This window comes from Mustela nigripes, chromosome 2, assembly GCF_022355385.1.
Source record: "Mustela nigripes isolate SB6536 chromosome 2, MUSNIG.SB6536, whole genome shotgun sequence".
Lineage (NCBI taxonomy): Eukaryota > Metazoa > Chordata > Mammalia > Carnivora > Mustelidae > Mustela > Mustela nigripes.
In genome coordinates this window covers 25501248-25520862 of record NC_081558.1, presented here as the reverse complement: position 1 = coordinate 25520862, position 19615 = coordinate 25501248, and the positions used below count along the sequence as shown (strand labels likewise).

Below are 19615 nucleotides of genomic sequence, written 5' to 3'. Positions count from 1 at the left end.
CCACCAGTGACTGTGGATGGATATTGCTTCCCTGGGCCTCCGTTTCTCAGCTGTGCCCCTGTGGAATTAGGTGTGAAATTTCTGATGTTTGAAGAGGAAAATTTTGAAGGGAGAAGCCCTTGCTCTACTTGCAAATCCCTCCTGTGAAGGGACTGGTGACATGCGTGCGTGGTTAGGACTGAGCCCGTGCCGGAGAGATGGAAAGGTTTAAGTTTGTGTGTTCGTTGATTGATTGATTGATTGATTCATTCATTCAGTCAGTCAGTCATCCATTCATTCATTCAGTGGGTGGGTCAGTCAGTCAGTATCCCTTTACTGCTCAGCAGCCGTAAGCATTTTGGGAAAATGCTCAAATTAGGAATTATAAAGACGTTTCACTCTCAGCCTGCCCAAATGCAAGTCTCTTTATGAAAATAAAGATCTTCTCAGGCTCGCTCATGTATTTCAGTGTGTCTTGAGCACCTCCTCTGTGCCAGCTCTGCTCGACTTCCCTCTCCTGGAAGGCTGGCCTTGCCTGGTGTAGGAGCACCCACATCTGGCTCAGGGCCCAGCACACAGTAGGCTCTCAGCCTGTGAGCGGCTTTGGTTGACCGAACTGGCCAGAAAACAGTCATTTGTAGACGGCTACACGAAGGGCTGTATCCCAAAGACAGGTTTGCTCTCTGTTTCGTGTTCAGGGATATCTGATTTGCAGCCTGCTTGAGAGCACTCACCTGTAGACGGGTTCAGTTTGCTGCGTGCTGTTAGTCGTTCTTATGATCTCCTTATCAGCTTCCGTCTTGTCCTCAGGCTGGAGCTGTTTTGGTCACTGATTTTTACGAGCTCCTTGTTCACTGCCCACAGGGCTGTGTGGGGCCCCTTCCACTTCTTCCACCCTCCCAAAATTCAGCTGCTGACCTTGAGAAGCTGGAAACCCAGCAAAGGGGAGAGTGCAGCCTCTCCTGACCTGAGGCTCTAGCCTTAATCTTGGACTCATCAGCCCTGTGGCCTTGGGTAAGGTCACTCTCCATACTGTCTTCTTAGAGATCACTGCAGTATGTCCTACAATCTGCTCATTAGAATATGGTTTCTTCCAAACACCAGCAGGCTTTTCAGGGGAAAATGGGGCCTGTCGCCAAACTTGTTTGGGTTTTGCTGACTTAAGCTCACTTATATGTGGCCTTTCTCAGACTTAAAATAGCCTGTAAAAGGTCAGTGTGCTTGGAGGGGCCTCTCAGGAGAGGGTAGAGTGTGCAGCTCCCCACATTTGCTGTTGTATTGACTGCACTGGGGACATGCTGGGCCATTGAGGCTTCCTCCTAGAGCTTTAGTGATGTGCCTAGGATAGAAGGGCAAAATAACCAAAAACACAATTGTTGGATTTGAATTGTTTAGCAGTTTTTGGTTTGTTTTTTGTTTGTTTTGTTTTCTTTTTTAAAATTATTTTATTATTTTATTTTATTTTTTTCAATATTCCATAATTATTTTGTTTTCATTAGGAACTTTTAAATAATATAGTAGGCAAGAGGTAGAACGAGTCTTCCAACCCATTTTAGAAGCCTGCTGGTGAATCCGTTAAGAAAAAGCGGTATCTTCATAAAGGTTCTTATTCAGGCAGAAACTCTCCCATGCAAACACTGCCCTCTTCCTGGCTGTGTGGCCTTGGGTGTGTTTCTTTACTTCTCGTTCAGATTCCTCAGTGGCTTCAAAGAAGGGTGTTAGTTGATGGGTGAGCTTCCTTTCAAACCTACAATTTCCCATATATTGTTTAAAACAACTATAAGCCCATCGTGGAGGCTCATGGGATCTGTGTGTCTTCTTCTAATTGATTCCTCAGGGCAGTGCCTGGGATCAAGTAGTCAATAAACCTGGGTTGAATAAATGTGAAAACAGAACAGGCTCCTTATTGCATTCATTGGCATAACCCCATAGACAGCTTACTAGGTTATTGTTAAAGTCATTTAATCAGTACACATGATCTTTTTTGAGACACATGAAGACTCTTAAGGGAGATGATGTTATTGGACAGGAACTGAGGTTCTGAGAAACAAAGGGTTACACCGTCATCCTCTTGCGAAGGAATAAAAGAGCCAAGACACAGACTCAGGCTTCTGAACCTCAAGTGATGCTTTGTTACATTCCCCCCACCCCCAAAGGCCATATCTGTCCTCGTACTGACCAAAGTCATTGGTTAGGACAGGTCTTGGGAGAACAGCCATGAAGACACTTGAAAAGGCCCTTCAGTTCTCTGGTGGGTCTGGCTAATCAGTTACAGGGCAAGTTATAACAGTACCTTATAACATTATAAGTTATAACATTATAACTTCCTCCAAGTTATAACAGTATCTGCTGATTCCTTTCTCAAGGGCTTTTTATATACGTTGTCTTCAGACATCACAGGGACTGAGCAGAAGACCCACTGTTTGTGTCTCTTTTGCAGATGAGGAAGCAGAGTTTTAAGCACCTGCCCTAATGTCACAGGTAATTATAGGGCTCAGACTTAAACCTGTCTTTGACTGGCTGAGGGGAGAAAGCCTTTTCACCACCCCATCTGCTTATCATATGATTGGGACCCTCGCTTATCTTCTCTCTGCAGACAGGAGCTCAGAGCCCCCCTACAGAATGGTGTGGGGTTGGGGGGCGCTGCTGTGTCTGCCCTAGGAGTGGGACTGAGATTTTAGCCAGGACAGTCCACTGAGGCACGGAGAGTAGGCCTTCTGCTCGTGGGAGCCCATCAGCCTGTCCCAATTCCTGGTGGCCTCCTTCTTATAGGGCGGCTCCAGTGACAAGGGGAACTGTCAGGAGGGTGTTAGGGGAGGAGGTGATGATCCTGGCTCAGTGTCGACATTTTCCAAGTCCCAGTTTGCCATCCGTGAAAGGCAGATAACAGTGGCAGTTAGGTCCCCAAGTCGACAGGAAGGTTCAGTAAGCAATGCCCAGTTCAGTTACTCAGCACCTGGCACCTGGCCCGAGTCCACTCTCAGTCCCTAAATCGTTCTCCCACCAACCACAGACCCAAGAAAGAGCCGTCAGAACGCATGCCCTCTCCTTTCTGGCGAGCGTCCCTAATGTATGCTGATCTCTTAAAAAAAAAACCAGCCAACAATTACCCGAGTACTGTTCACGTGCTCCACGTACTGTCAGGCTGTACAGTCTGTACCCAGGGTACAGTTGAATGTGGGTCATGCTCACAGTGTAGAAGGAGATGTGAGTATAAGACGTAGCTAGAGAATAGGAGACATAGGACAAGAAGGGCTTATGGAAAGGTCTAGTGAGGTCTGGCACACAGTGCCCACTAGGAAATGTTTAAAACCACTCAGACTGGAGAGCATTCGAATGGGCACAACATCGTGAGGTGGTACTGGGAATTCCAGTACCAATTCATGGAACTCTTACAGACCCCAGTCTGTGGAAAGACGGGTCTTGGGTAAAAAGCAGCCTCGGTCCTGATGCTGAACCCTTGCTAGTGGGGAGAAGGTGTGGCAATCTCCCTCCTGAGCAATCAGATAGACATTCCTTCCAGGCAAGAGCCTGGCACTTTCCCTGGAGGTAAATCAACCTTTTCAACTCCAAAAGTAGAGAATCAGGTTTGGAGAGCTGGGGAGGCTGGGGGTGGGGGTGTGGTACCCCAATGGTTGAAGGGCTCACCCAGCCCACAGAATAATCAAGATGCAGTTAACAAAGCACTGGGGTGTTCTGCTGGGGTGTAGATGGAGAGAGTCTTGAGGTGTTTGCTCTCTAGGTGGGAGGAAAGCATGGGAACTCAGGTGAAGACTTTCCCCAGGACTGTGGCTGGCACAAGAGTTGAATGTGGCTTTGGTCCCACCCACGTGCAGTCCTACCAGAAGCCAGCTTCTTCCTCAAGGATGGGAACTGACAGAGGCTCGCTGTGTGCCAGGCACTGTGCTGAGCTGGGGGATCTACAGGGATCAGCATAGGCGGGAGCCAGATGACCTCTAACAGGGTCCCTGCCCTGCAGGGTTTTGTAATTCGGTTTAGGTTTTGTAAGGGCAAGGAACTAAACAGGGATCGGAAAAAACAGTGCAAGAAGGAATGTGTTTTAGAAAAAATCACTCATGTTTTCTTATTTTTGTTTTGTTTGTATCTAGGAAAGCTATTGATGAATAATTTCTTTTATTAATGTTGATGGATATTGTACAATTGTCCTACTGGTTCTAATAGTTTTTTAGAGCTCATTTTATTTTATTTTATTTTTTTTGTGGGGAGAATTTTTTTCTGGGCACATAACATAATCACATCATCTGCAAGTTAATGGAATTTTGCTTTTTTTCCCTTCCCAGCTGGTAATACTTTGTTTGTTTATTGGTCTAAAAGATTGGCAAATGCTTCCTGAGTAATGTTAAACAAGTCATTGGGTCATTTTTACCTTCCACTGACACCAGTAGGAATCCCTGCTCTTAGTTTAAGCTATATATCTCTTAAGGAAGTTGCTCTTTATTCCTATTTTGTTAAGAGATTTTTTAAAAAAAAGGAATAAATGTTGAAATTTAAATTGGCATCTAAGGAGACATGTGTTTTTCCTCTTGATCCTGTTAATGACATAAATTATATAGATAGATTTCCCTAATATTGACCCATCCTTGCCTTCCTGTCGTGAGCCGCATTTGGTTGAGCTCTGTATTTCTTTTAAGGAAAAACCTTTTCAAGCTACTTACTGTCATTTGAATTACTGCTCCGTGAAGATGCAGTTGATTTATCCTGTGGTTTAGAATAATGTCAACAGGATAGTTGAACTTCAGTTTGAGAAGTCAGTACTGGAGTGATGAACAAACCATTAATTTGTTAGGCCAGCATATTTCTACTGAATGCTGATATGTGCAAAGCACTCTGGTTGGATGGCCTCCAGTGCCCCTTGTAGCTCGGAGTTATTACAATTCTATGCAATGTTTCCATTAGTCAGGATTTGTTGTTGTTGTTCCAAGTGACAGAAACACAGTTTAGCCTGGATTCAATGTGGATTAAGGGCATATATGGTTCATATAAATGGACAGCCCAAGAGTGGGTAGCTTCAGGCATAGCTGGATCCAGGGGCTCAGCATTATTAGGTTTTGCTCTCACTCTTTCCTTCTCTTGGCTCCACTTTCTTCTGTATTGGCCTCATTCCCAGGAAGACTTCCTTTATATGATACCTCCCAGAAGCTCCAGCTCTGAAGCTTCTAACACTCTGACATTCTCCCACAGCTGTAGGCTGAGAGTTTATCATTCCCACTTGTTCCAACAAGACTTCCCAAGTAGATTCATATTCGATCTGCTTGGGACACATGCTGTCTTCTGGACCTTGAGGGTTGGGGATAAGATCAGCCTTATCTGAATCCTTGGACTGAGAGGGGAATGGGTAGGAAGGCCAAGTACTGTTACCCACAGACGAGCAATTAGAAGCACAGTGGCAGAAATACCTGATGTCCATGTCATTGGGACCAGTGATCCCCCTTCTTTTGAGGTCTTTTCTGTCCTTTTTCATAGGTCGGAGGGGAGACTGCAAGGGGCTGTGATCTAATCCTAGGGCCCAGCAGGTCAGTGTCAGGGCCAGATTCTAAGTCTCTCTCTGAAATTCTAGGCCTTACTTGTTCCACTGAACTACACATAGAAACAGGAGTAGGGAGTTAAGGTGTTAGCTAGGCACTTTGAGAATTGGTTGTTAAATGAAGGGTGACCCTGGGTCACCCTTACTGCTGACGCACTCACCCAATGTAATCATTCATCTTGGTGATTCTCTATTATCCCCTTTCCAAAATAAACTTAGAAGGTAGACACTTTTAAAGGGGTGTCTTTGACGGGGTGTTAAATATTTTATGTGGAGCTTGTATAGTAACCAAGTTTTAGTTTGGCAAAATCTTGCCTTGTCCGATTTGTCATGTCTTCACATACTTTTTTGTGTTTAAAGCTTTATTTTATATATGATGTGTGTCAAATTCAGGGCAAATTCAGTGATTTTCTACATATGTATTTAGTCTTCAGATCAAGGTGAAGTACTTGTTCAAACCCTCTACTAGCTTCTTCCCAGCCTCCCTGCTTTGCCCCAGTAGAGCCTGGCCTCAGGCAGTCCCTAACAACTCTCTACTGGGTGTACCAACCTGAGTCCAGGGACAGATAGGAACCTGTTCCTAAAGACTTATGCGAGGAGAGAGGAGGGAAGTTGCCATCTACAGAGGATAAACGCTGAGCTGTCTGTGCTCTAGGGGGCTGCAAGTGCACTGTCCAGTCGTAGTACTGGAAGGCTCCCTTGCTCCCTTTCTCCTCCTTCACAGATGAGGAAACTGAGGCCGCAAGAGAGGTAGGGTCTGCCAAAGGTCATGGGCTGATGCAGGTTCAAGGCCAAACAGATGATCTGTGGCTATAGGCCAGCCTCCCAATTTGGTCTGACTCTCATTTTATGATACCCTTGATCCTGCCTCCCCCAACCAGAAAATCATGAAACTCATATCTGCTGTATATGATAGAAAGAATGTAAGGGCTGGTAACTGACATTCTTGGGTTCAAATCCCTGCTCTGTTTTATGATCTTGGGCAAGACACTGAACCTCAGTGTCTTTATCTGTAGATGGGATCATATTAATACCAACCTCATAGGGTGATCTTAACAGGTGTCAATGTGCTCAGCACATTGTCTGGCACATGTGATTTTTATATTTGAAAAGCCAGTTTATAGCATCTCTTGGTGGGAGGTAAGGTGAGAAGTGATGTAAAAGTAGGCTGACAAGATCATAACCTCCCCCCAAGTATGAACACTCTAACATGCCTTTAATTTTGCTGTTCTAAATTGATTTAGTAATAATGATAATGTGATACTCAAGAACCAGACTCTGGAGATGGACTGCCTTGATTCAAATCCTGACTGTTGCATGGTGTAACCTTGGGTATATGACTTAACCTCTTAGGGCTATAGTTTCTTTGAATGTAAAGTGAGGCTAATAATAGGGCCTACCTTATAGGGTAGCTCTGAGGACTGAATGAGATCATGGGTAAAGCATACTGCCTTAGCCCAGTACCTTCGTCGATGTGCAATAAATGTGACTTAGTATTACTCCCAACAATTTGATCTATACTTCTCTTTGGCCTGTAAACACCTTGCTGGAAGTTGAGCTGCACTCTCTTTGTGCTAGAATGTCACCGAAAGCTCTCTCCTCATGTTTGTGTCACTGACCGAAGAGAAGAGTGACTGCCTGGGCAGGAGGAGCCTCTAGAAGTTACAGGAAGAGGTCAGCACTTGGAGAAGAGTGAATGGACCACTCTCCTGGGTTGCGGGTTTTTGTCTGTCGGGGACAATGTGTAGCTTTCACGGGTGACTCATCCTTGGGCAGCCGTGACCATTCCTGGGAAAATGCAGAATGGAGTTCAGCCCCACATGTGTCGGGAGGGTGTCTGGCTCTGGAGCTGATGGTGATGGGGAGGGCTCCTTTCTCTGACCAACAAGTCAACTCAGCTAGCCATGGGTCAGGCTGAGCAACTGAAAGGAGCGGAGAAAATAAAAGGTGCTGGCTTGGCGGCCTCAGCTCTTTTTTAAATTTTGAAAAACGCTCCTTTCAGCTCTGAATCGGCCCCTTGAGCTGCAAGGAGCAGTGCCAGTTAACCCACATTTAATTGGAAACTGGGTTAAGGGACATTCTCTCCCCCCGCCACCAGAGCATGTCCTGCCTGTTGGCCCCTTTCCAGTGGCTGGTACAGTAACAGCCATTGACACGGCCCTGGCTGACTGGATGCTGGAATCAGCTGGGTGAGTATCCATCCCTCTCCTTCCACATCCGCCGACTCTCTCCTAATAGCATTTGCCAGCTCTGCAGAGAATGCAGATTTCCCCTTTGATTTTCTGAGAGATCATTGTCCTTTGTTTATCTTTGTCTATCTCTGCTGTTTGGGAAACACCTCCACACATCCTCACTGTTAGATTTTAATTTTCCTGTTCAGCGGAATCTTTTCCTCTCCTGGGTGAAATGGTGAAAGTATGCAGGTTTCCTTTTGCCTGGTGACTCCCCCCCCCCCCCCCCCCCCAGTCGGGGGTGTGTGTGTGTGTGTGTGAGAGAGAGAGGGAGAGAGAGAGAGCTTCCCACCCCCAATCCCTGGGCCTCACTGTGCCTTGTTTTGGGGGCTGGGACCTGTTAGACAGGGATACAGTGACTCCCTTGTCTGCTAGGTTCCCACCAGCTGATGAGCAAGGTCATTTTCATACTCATGACACCTGCTTATCAAAACCGCCAGCTGCACCCCGACAAAGCCCCCTCCCCACACTGGAGAGAGACGAGATAAGAATAGACCAGGAGCTAGAGAGTGAAGGACACTATCCACTGACCATGAAGGCGTGGATGGGCATCTGATTGGACGACTGGGCTGTGTGGGCTCTGGATTGATGTAAGTGCCCCACCAGAATGGTTTGAATTGGAAGAAGTTTTTTTAAACTAAACAATAAGGTATTTGTGCACATGTTATGTGATTTGATCCTTTTTTGGTTCTTGTGACCACTTGACTTTTTAGAAGGCAGTTTTGTAACATCCACCTGCCTCTTATCTTTTGAAAATGTGACGGCTCTGTATCAGGAAATACATAAATTGCATTGACTAGTGGGGTTTCAGTGCAGGTAACGAATGGCTGAGAGACGGTATGTGTGAGCTGGTGTTTTACTCCTTTCCTGTCATGGTTGTCGGTGCCCTCAGGGCTCCTCTGTCTGGATGGTTTGCTCTGGGCGTCCTGGTGGGCCCTGAGGACTAGCCTGGGTGGGTGGGTGGGGTCCCTTCCCTGTGGTCTCTGGAGCTGTATACTGAAGGGTAGCTGCTTCGATCTGTGGGAGCTGGCCATCAGGGGATTGGAAATCCAAAGAGCTCATCATGCCTAAAGCTGCTTGGGGATTGGTCCCTTACTCACCACTGAACAGGTTGTGGTCTTAAAAATAGAATAAGGGTGGGGCATCTGGGTGGTTCAATTAAGCCTCTGCCTTTGGCTCAGGTCATGACCTCAGGGTCTTGGGCTCGAGCCCCACATCGGCCTCTCTGCTCAGTGGAGGGTCTGCTTCTCCCTCCCATTCCCCCTCTGTGCTCTCTCTCTGTCTGCCTCAAATAAATAAAATCTTTAGAAAAAAAATGGAATAAGGGCAATGAAGTGTCTGGGGCTTTAGGTAGGGGAGGATCCAAGTTTGAGGAACCTGAAACATAATCTGGGGGAGGGCTTCCTAAAAGAAAAATAGTTCAAAGATAGCCTTTTTCAAATTTTGTAAAAACGCAAGACCATATGGATACCTTTCTAAGGAGGGGCTTTAACCTCATTAGCTTCCTGCTATGTCCAGTTTGGGCTATAACAAAACAAGCAGAGACACATTGTGAGGAGAAATTGAAGTGGGAAAATAAGAGGTCCATTTTAGGCCAGATTAGGAAGAGGATGTAGTATTCCCATGTGTCTACTCACTGCTGTTCAGCTCTACTAGTGTAGCAAAAAGCAGGCACAGTCATTTATGTGAATGAATGGGTGTGGCTGTGTTTCAATAAAACTTTATTTACATAAACAGGCAGACCATAGTTTGTCAACTTCTGGTGTAGACAATAATTTAAGGCTGTTTGGTGGATTTTTTGCTAAAAAGTAATAAGTTAAAAAAGCAAATTTTAGGGACGCCTGGGTGGCTCAGCTGCTTAAGCGGCTGCCTTCAGCTCAGGTCATGATCCCAGCGTCCTGGGATCAAGTCCCACATCGGGCTCCTTGCTCAGCAGGGAGTCTGCTTCTCCCTCTGCCTCTGCCTACCACTCTGTCTGCTTGTGCTCACTCTCGCTCCTCTCTCTCGCTGACAAATAAATCAATAAAATCTTAAAAAAAAAGCAAATTTTATAAATTTAATTTAAAAAGATGTTTTATTATTAACTATTTGTGTTCATTGTAAAAACTTTGAGAAGTTTAGAAAAATATAAAGAAGCAATAAAATAATCACGTAGAATTCTACCACTCATCAGTAAATGCTGTTAATCAGTGATTATTGCAGGAAATTTCTTTCTAGCATTGGTATGCATGTGCATACACACTAATTATTTTAATTGAAATTATGGTCATCAGTTTGGTTTCTGGTTTTCTTCTAGAATATGGCGGTCCAGTTGGTGATGGAAGTGGTACAGTTTTGGAGGATGGTGCTGTTTTGCATAAGGTTGTGGACTGTGGCGTCTGAGCTCTGGGTGTGAAGGCCAGTTATATCTGAGCTGGGAGGCCTTGGACAAATTACTTTATTTCCTGTAAAATGGAGATACTCATCTTACCCACTTCCCACAGTGGTTGTGAGGGTTAAATAAGATCACCCGCGAAGAGGGCCTAATTCTTGGCTAGACACAGGTTAAGTGTTCAGTAGATTTTGGACATTATTCTTTTTTTTTTTTTTAAAGATTTTATTTATTTATTTGACAGAGAGAGATCACAAGTAGGCAGAGAGGCAGGCAGAGAGAGAGAGGAGGAAGCAGGCTCCCCGCCGAGCAGAGAGCCCGATGTGGGACTCGATCCCAGCACCCTGAGACCATGACCCGAGCCGAAAGCAGCGGCCCAACCCACTGAGCCACCCAGGCGTCCCTATTTTGGACATTATTCTTATTCCTGCTGTGGTTGTCTTGTTGTAGGAATGGGAGCAGTTCCTGGGTTTTGAGGCAGGTCATGGAGCTGATGCCCTCCCCTGTAGACCCCAGCCCGTTATCAACCCCACCTACCTGGCATAGCTTGCTAGGAGCAGTGAGGTCTCAGGCCCATCGAGTTCCCGTGGCCCAAGTTCCTAGGAGTCACATCCTCAGTGGGTCTGTGTAGGACCCAGGGGCAGTCTGGAGACATTGGAGACATTGCTCCTCCCCTCACCCAGACTCTACGGCTTCTCTCTGCATTCCATCTCCTTTAGCCTCAGTGCAAGTCAGAGAGTCGGCAAGCCTTGCAGGGGATGAAGATGGAGTGAAACCTGTGACCAAGCACTTGCCAAAACCAGGTCTCCTTAAGCCCCAGCAGAGTTCACTCAGTATTTGGGACTGATCATCTCCTCATGCAGGTGAGGGGACCAAAGTCCAAGGTCACACAACAGGTAAATTCATGATCATGGTGGGACACCTTTCTTTTTGAAGTCAAACTTTCACCCGCCACCTTTGCTTCCGTGCATATCTGGGTTTCTCAGGCTGCACACCATGGCCATTCTGGACAGGACAGGTAGGGCACAGCATCTCCAGCCTGTACCTGCCAGATGCCAGTAACACACCTTCCCCCAACTTGTGACAACCAAAAGGCTCTCCACACATTGCCGAGGTCACCTAGGGGCAAGGGAGGAGGCACAGCTTGCCAAAGAGGGGCTGGGGTTGGGAGCCCCTCAGCCTCCAGCAGGAACTGCTGTCCTCAGCGCGTCCAGATGGGGACTCTTCAGAGGGTTCCCTCTTAGGGCGCGAAAAGAGTGAGATTCTTGTCTGAGAGCTTGTGCTCGGAACCAGCATGTCCATGTAAGTTCCAGGTGGTTTAACTTTAACCTCCTGATGCCGAGAACTTTTTTTGTTCGGCTGTGCTTGTGTTTCCTCATTAGGCTGAACCCTTCCCTATTTTATGAAATAGGGCACGTGGATCCCAGCTTCACCTTTCTTTTTTTTTTTTTAAGATTTTATTTATTTATTTATTTGTCAGGGAGAGAGAGAGAGAGAGCAAGAAAGCAAGCACAGCCAGGCAGAGGCAGAGGGAGAAGCAGGCTTCCTGCTGAGCAAGGAGCCCGATGTGGGACTCGATCCCAGGACGCTGGGATCATGACCTGAGCTGAAGGCAGCCGCTCAACCAACTGAGCCACCCAGGCGCCCCCCAGCTTCACCTTTCCTCGTCGACTTCCCATGTCAGCAGTTTGCAGGTTCCTGATGGTGCTCTCACGTAGCGATGCACCCCGTCACCAGGACGGGGGAGAGAAACCTTGTCCCTGGGGCCAAATCCTGCTGAGAAGTTTCCTTTTGGTCACCTTCCTGGAGATCCTGTGTCACCTCTTAGGAACCTCCTCTTCTGCTCATTTCCTCCCTCAAACGTGGCTGTTGCTCATCTGTTCTTTCTAAGTTTAATAGAACGAGGGTAAATTAAGAACTAGAGACAGAGAGGGAGGGCCCAGACATCTCTTTCTTGGGGTAAAGTACATTTTGTAAAACCGCCCATGTATGTTTTTCACCAGAACCCTTCCCACTAGTCAGGCCTTTTCATGAATGCTGGGATCCTTTTTTCCTCACGGTGGTTGGGGCTCTTGGGAGCCAGGGCTCGAGGGAGCAACCTGTTTACCGTGAATGGGGCCAGAGATGCGGGGGGTAGTTTGCACGCCTAACACTGGTGAGTAAGGTACAGATGGCAAATGGCCAAAATTAATCTTAAAAATCCTCCAAACTCTGCGTGAAGAATAGCATGTGTGGTTTTTGTGTATAGCCCTCTGCAATGACCTGTGTATTTAGAGGTCAGTAGACATAGTTACCATGGAGCGAGGAGGGCACGTGCAAATAAATTCCCCTGTGATCTCTTTCTTTTTTTTTTTTTAAAGATTTTATTTATTTATTCGACAGAGAGAGAGATCACAAGTGGGCAGAGAGGCAGGCAGAGAGAGAGAGAAGAGGAAGCAGGCTCCCCGCTGAGCAGAGAGCCCGATGTGGGGCTCGATCCCAGGACCCTGAGATCATGACCTGAGCTGAAGGCAGAGGCTTCTGCCTACTGAGCCACCCAGGCACCCCTCCCCTGTGATTCTTAATGTGACACAGTACAGAAAGGGCAGGTGTCCCTAAATCCCAAGGAGCAAGGCCCTGCGCGACAAGGCTCGCCTACTGGACAAGCAGCAGGGAGCCGTGTAGGAGAGGCTGGGCTCAGGAGGCAGCTGCCTGGGATCTGGTTCATGAGCTGCCACTTGCTGCCTGGTGCTCTTATTCAAGCCTGTGGCCTCCTCAGGCCTCGGTTTCCTCTCCTCTAAAGCAGTGTGATAATACCACCAGCACCTGGCACAGAGGAAGGGCTCACGTGTTAGTGGTCATGCTGCTGCTGTTGTCCTTGTCCCTGTCATTACGCTGTTATTATTACCAGTGAGACGTGACTGGTTTGGGAACAGAGCTCCCGTTCCTGCTCCTCTTGGCTGAGGTGTTTCCTGTGAAGAGATGGGCCCCGAATTCCTCCCCCGATACCTGCCTGTCTTCGTCCTGCAGATGCAGTTGAGTTGCCCGAGCCTCTTCTCCACACACACTCCTCCTGGCTTCTTGCTGCAACGTGGCTCGCTTGTTGTTTGAACTGCTCCAGAGACTTGGCAGGCCCACAGGCAGCCCTGCACATGCTGGCCTGTCCAGAAGGATGACAGAAGGCAGATGTGGTTCTGACCTCCTCAGAAACCTGCCTCCCTCTGACCTCCTGGTCCCAGCTCCCAAACACATGTCCCTGGCTTGGGGGCTGAGGGACCTGGATGAGGAGTAGGGAGTTGGATGAGACAGCCCACAAAGGTCAAAGAGTGGGGGGAGGACTTTTAAAACAGCTCTGGGTCCCTGGACGCTCAATTAGGAGACTTGCTGGTGAGCTGGGGCGCAGACCCCTGGTGTTGTGGATTTCCACGGAACAGATTATCTGTGGAATATTTTGACTTTAGGATTTATTCATGAGTCTTCCAGCCGAAATGAAAAGTGAGAAAGTTAAGCAATATGTTAAAAGGAAAGAAAATAAGCCAGACTTAGGGTCAGGAGTCCCAAACTGAAGTGTTCACAGGATCCCCAGGGCGGCATGGGCGGTGTGTTCCCTGTCCTGGGGACTGTTTCCTCCTTCCAGTTCCTGCCTCCTTTTGGGAATGCAAGCCCACTGTGACCAGATCTGCTGATTTCCCGAGAGACTCCAGAAGTCAGGATCTTAATGTAAAATCTTCAGATTTCTCCTGAAAGCACTTCTGAGTTTGAAAGGTTTGCAACCAATCGGCCAAAAAAAAAAAAAAAAAACAACCCCACAAAAAACCTTTAAATTACATCTCTGGGCTGGAATTGAAAAGCCACCAGCTTGCAAGGGACTTAAGACATGCTCTGCTTGTGCCTGTGGAATTTGCAGATGAGGAAACTGAGGTCAGGAGAGACATGACTTATTCATGATCCCAGAGCTGGATTTGAATTCAGGTCTCTGGGGCTCCAATCCCAGGCCTTCCCCTCCCCCACCTCCCAGCATTACCGGGATAGTGTGTTTGGCCTCCACGAGGGCTCTTGGATAGAGTTTTACTACAGGTGGCAGGGGTCATCCGAGCTCTGCTGTGTAGCTCACAGAGTGGCAGCAGGAGGAAGGGGCCCCAGGGAGCCTGAACATGGTCTCCATTCTCGGTTGACTCCAAGACGTCTGCACATACCCAGAAGAGGCTGTTCTTGGCTGAGCCGCCTCCTCAGACTCATCATCTTGAACAGTGCATGGGTTTAATTTTGCCGAAGTTCGAGCTGTTCTAGGCAAGTACATCCAGCGTGGTTCAGCAGAATTTTCTGCCTGAGAATCTATACCGTTTAAAATATTTTGGAGATCTTAACACAAAGCAGGCTACAATAATCACCATGATGTCAGGCCAAAGTCAGCCTTGTCCTTTGGCTAGAAAAGACCAGTGCTGCCTCTGGACTGTGGCATCAAACCCCAGTTGCTCAGCAGAGCAGCCCTGCTGGGATAAGGTGATGAGAAATTTGCATCTGTTAGATGGTTGGTGTGGCCAAATGACTGACCAAGGGGCTCCTGTTCTTCAGGGGTTGGGGGTGGTGATGCACGGGGTAGGGGGGGGCATGGGACGGGGGTGGGGGTGAGGGATGGGGGAGAGGGTTATGCATGGTCGGAGACTTATGTACTCACTCATGTGCTGCTCAGTCTGCTCGTAAAAAGAAGAGTTCTATTTTTGCAAGTTAGTGCAGCCTGAACCCCAAACACGAAAGCCAGTCTTTTGGAGGAAATTGATCAGGATCCAGGAGCAGCTGTCAGGCCCCGGGAGGGTGACTCATGAGCAGCTACGTTCCTGGAACACACCCGTCCCTGGCCAGCTAGGAAAAGGCTTAGCAAGAAGGTAAATGTGGAGGGGTGGGGTGGGTGCTGCAGGCCTGGCCTCTCCTTTCAAAAACAATGTGTGCTACAGTCAAGGCATCTATCCCCTAGGATCCTCCAGGCTGCTTTAAAAATCGGAGTTTCTGCAGGCCTGGCTGCAGGCTGGCTGCCTGTTTTCCTCTGGAAGAACCACAGGGTCACCTCCCAAGCCTGATCTTGGAACAAACAAAATTGGTTCTAACTCAGGCTCAGCAGGAGGCATGTGCCACCGCCGCTCTTTTGTGGCCGCCTTTCCTTCAGGGCTGTTGGAAGGGTTTCTGAAATCGGTGCGATCTATGGTTCTCAGCGGCGGGTACAACTGGTTTTTCAGGCTGTTGAGAAGGAAAGTCTGTGATTTATGTGGCTGAAGTATGGTGTGATTGAACCCCCACCTCCAATCTCTAAAGTTCCAGAACAAACAGAATTCACGTGAATCCACAGTTTATTTATTAACTTTTTGCAGACGAATAATACCCAAGCAGAAGAGGCTGCACGTAACCACATAGCTCTCTGGCTTTTCCCCCCACAGAACACACCTTTGCGTTCAGATCAGGAAGCACAGCATGAACAGTGCCCAGAATTGTTTCCTGTGGCCCCCTCCGTGGCAGCTGGGGGAGGAGCGGACCACTATCCTGACTTCCGACTTTCTGTAAAGGGAATCGCCAGGATGGGGGTCAGTGGTTTTGTACTTCAGCCATCCTAAGCAGGGGGTGCCACTCAGCTGGGGAGGGTTGTTCTCTGAGTGTTGGAAGGGAGGTTCTCGTGGTATTCGTGGGCTGGGGAAGATGTGGTTTCATTGGCTGGGACAGAGACGGATTTGTGGGCACATCCTTGACAGCAGGGGAGCACGAGGAATTGTGACCGTGCCTAGGGGGCCGTGCTGGGCGGGCAGCACCCTGAATTTGTGATGGTGTTGGTCATGTTGTATGTGCCCCCGACACATTGCCATTTTCTTAAAGGCGTGATTGTTGAGGAAGTAGGAGAAGCTGTGAGCTGCCTCCTGGGGTGGAGTGGGGTCCTGAAGGGGAGCCAGCAAGAAATGCCATGTGTCGTTGCTGATAGAAATCTGATCATCCCGGAAGCCGCCTGTTAGCATGTGGGCTCCTGGGAGCTGTTCTCGGAGGGCCCGGACGGTGCCTGCTGACAATGGACGTGGTAGGAGGCAGCCCTGCCTAATGAGTTCCTCGTCTCCTGGCCAAAGGTGTGGGGTTTCTTTGTGGGAAGCCGTGAGCCTCTTTGATGGTTTGTTTAAAAACAAGAGAAGTCTGTCTCGTCCGTGTGGCTGTTCCACGTGGACTTCACACTGGTCCTTGACACCGACAGCTGGGAGCTCGCCGGCAGGTGTGGACATAGCCCGGCCTCTCAGTGATTTGCGCTCACGTTACTTGGATGTGCGCCTGGGGTGATTTCTATATATATACTTGCTTTGTGTGGCTCAAGGCAGCAGAGAGTAGCAGATCCTAGTAAGAGTGGTTCCTATTGATTCAGAATTCATTCAACATTTATTAAGCGCCAACTGGGTACCAGGTGCTAGGGATGACTTTACGGATAGTGAGTGGGGTGTGTGACCTTTATCAACCTACGGTGTTACAGGTAAGCTAGTGGCTCATTTTTTTTGGGGGGGGGGTATATGTTGTACATTTGTCTCTCCTGTTGTGTGCTGCTGATGTCCTAACCAGGAACTTGCCCCAAACAAGATATTATGTGTAAAGCATTTTGTGCACTAGGAAATGTTTGGCAAGTAAGCCCTTGGGGTTATTTTTTTTTTTTTTTTAAAGATTTTTATTTATTTGTTAGAGAGAGAGATACAGAGCGCAAGCACAGGCAGACAGAGTGGCAGGCTAGAGGCAGAGGGAGAAGCAGGCTCCCTGCCAAGCAAGGAGCCCGATGTGGGACTCGATCCCAGGACGCTGGGATCATGACCTGAGCCGAAGGCAGCCGCTTAACCAACTGAGCCACCCAGGCGTCCCCCTTGGGGTTATTTTTATCCCACAGCCTTCCCTTTATGTGCCAAGTTACGGTATAAGGAGCAGGCCCTCTGCTGGGCACACTACTAACATTATTCTCTGCCTTTTGCATAGTAGGGAGCAGAGCCTTGTGGAGGCGATGCCCACTTCCCTTTAAGGACTCAAGTTGCTTCTCCAAACTTTACGCTTAGCTGCCAGCTGTGGACAGTTAAGGTCTTAGGCAGAGCTGATGGGACAGGAGAGGCAAGACTGTCCAGCTACTGGAATGGTGTATTGATTAGGGAACTTCCCTGTGACTCTGATTCATGCTGAGGCTTTTCTGTTGTGCCATAAACACAGTTCCCATTGGGAATGCTCCTTTAGTCCTTGTCATCCTGTTTGACTGGGTGAAGGTGGTGACAGGAGGCACTCAGGTGGCAGGTGGGTTACAGCAGACACTTTGACGACTTATGGTCGTGTTTGCTTCCCTGGGCTGTCATTCTGCTCTGCTGCTTCCTGTCTGTGGTCATGCCTCAATTTCCTCATCTATCAAATGGGGGTGATGGGATTGCTACAATAATCCAGACGAAGAGCTAACAGGTACTCACAGTCTTTTCTCTTTAGTTATTCCTGCATTTTCCCGTCTCCCATATCCTGAAGGCACTCTCAACAGAAGCAGAGTCTCTTTTGACCAACAGTGTAGCTTAAAATTTTGACTTTGATGGTCTACATTTTAGACTGGGCTCCTTTGTTGATTTTTTAAAGACTTTATGTAATTTATTAGAGATAGAGCGCGCGCGCGCGCGCGCGAGCACACACGCTTGAGTGGGGGAGGGGCAGGGGGAAGAGAAGGAGAGATAATTTCTCTGGCAGACTCCGTATCAAGAGGGTTGCTGGATGCAGGGTTCAACCTGAGCTGAAACCAAGAGTTGGATGCTCAACCGGCTAAGCCACACTGCACCCCTCCTTTGAAGATTTGAAGTGGGCATCCTATAAAGAGGGTGACCGATTCATCCCTTGTACCCCCATTTATCTCAGGGACCGCATGGACTGCACTATTCTCTGAGTGCATGGGGAAGGCTCAGGTTTCCGGGCTGGCCGGGGTGAGAGGTTGGGGAGTGCTGGTGCATGGAGGAGGCAGTAACTTGAAAGGGGACCTGTGGGTGGGAGATGATGCTGGCTCTTACTTTAGAGTAGTTTGTTTATGTGTCTGTCCTTGGCCAGAGAAAGAGGAAATGTCAGGCATAGACCGACAGCACCAGGAGCCCAACCCAAGGGAATGGAAGGAAGACCCGGCTGGTAAATCTGGACAAGCCACTGGAGGGTTCCAGGAAGGAAGCTCGGAGGGCGTTGCCTTTCCCTTGCCAAGTTTTTGTCTCTTACAGATGCGGAAACATTATCAGGGTGGATCCATGAGAAAACGAGTCCCCTGACAAGTCCGTTAGTAAGCGGCTCCAGACTGTCGTGATCTCCCTGGGTGTTGTAACCAGTCGTAGGTGCCGAGGACATTCTTCTGGGTTGGTCAGGGGCCCACATGCGTGGACCAGGCACTCTCCCCCAGTTTCCGCAGCCCTTTGTGCCCGGGGGTCTGTGACCCTTATTCCATCTAGTCTTTAAGAGCAGGGAGTGGCTTGTGTGTCTCCCTCTCTGGGCAAATGAACTTCTGGAGGGCACGGCCTGTGGGGGTGTGTGTGAGCGTGCACGTGCGTGTGTCAGAGTTACCAACCGTGTTTGTTTCCTGTGGCTACTGGAACACATGACTGCAAATAGTGGTTTCAGACAACGCACGATTGTTGTTTTACAGTTTTGGAAGTTCATAGTCTAAAATCTGTCTTACGGGGCTCCCTTCAAGCTGTCGGTAGGCCTGGATCCTTCTGGAGGCTTTGGGGCAGAATCTGTTTCTTTGCCTTTTCTGGTTTCTATTTATTTATTTATATTTATTTTTATTAGTTTTTAAAGATTTATTTATTTATTTATTTGAGAGACAGAGATCGCAAGTAGGCAGGAGAGAGAGGAGGAAGCAGGCTCCCCGACGAGCAGAGAGACCAATGCAGGGCTCGATCCCAGGACCCTGGGATCATGACCTGAGCCGAAGGCAGAGGCTTTAACCCACTGAGCCACCCAGGCACCTCCCTTTTCGGTTTTTAGAGGTTCACTGCATTTGTTGAATTATAGCCCCTTCCCTGGGTCTCTGCCCTCTGCTTCCTACGTGTCTCCTACTACTGCTCTGACCCTCTCGTGTCCCTCTTAGGGGATCCTGATGAGGAGGAGGATGTCAGGCCTGCCTGGGGAATCCGGGATACTCTCCCCACCTCAAGATCTTTAATTTCATCACATCAGCGAGGTTCCTTGTGCCGTGCAAGGTGATACATTCCCTGGTGTTAGGAATTGGGACATGGGTGTCTTTAGGGCGCTGGTCTTTAGCCTGCCACACTCACACATTCCCCGTAGTGCTAGACTCGCACATCCCAGCTCTGCCCCCCGCCCCCAGCTTTGTGATGCTGGCAAGTTACTGAACAGCCCATGCAGCTCCCCATCTGGTAATAGTACTGCCCCTTCTGAGGCTTAATTGAAGTAATAGATGTGAAGGGCTTAGAGAACCACCTGGCACCAAAGTAAATGCATTTTGAGTATTTGCTGTTATCGTTGTTACTCTCTTAT

At 48.3% G+C, this 19615-nt stretch overlaps 1 protein-coding gene across 3 annotated transcripts in view; it reads left to right on the top strand.

Moving 5' to 3' along the window:
- Positions 1-19615, top strand: part of ARHGEF3 (Rho guanine nucleotide exchange factor 3) — a 315621-nt gene that overhangs the window by 40223 nt on the left and 255783 nt on the right. Inside the window, exon 1 of one of the 3 annotated variants that reach the window (XM_059390000.1) lies at positions 7679-7713. The exons of 1 other annotated variant lie outside the window; for it this stretch is intronic. In XM_059390000.1, coding sequence (XP_059245983.1) covers positions 7697-7713 — 17 coding nt within the window. In that variant the 5' untranslated portion in view covers positions 7679-7696. Of the gene's footprint in view, positions 1-7678; positions 7714-15664; positions 15682-19615 lie in introns of those variants that run through there. One more of the 3 variants, XM_059390003.1, reaches the window with a different exon arrangement.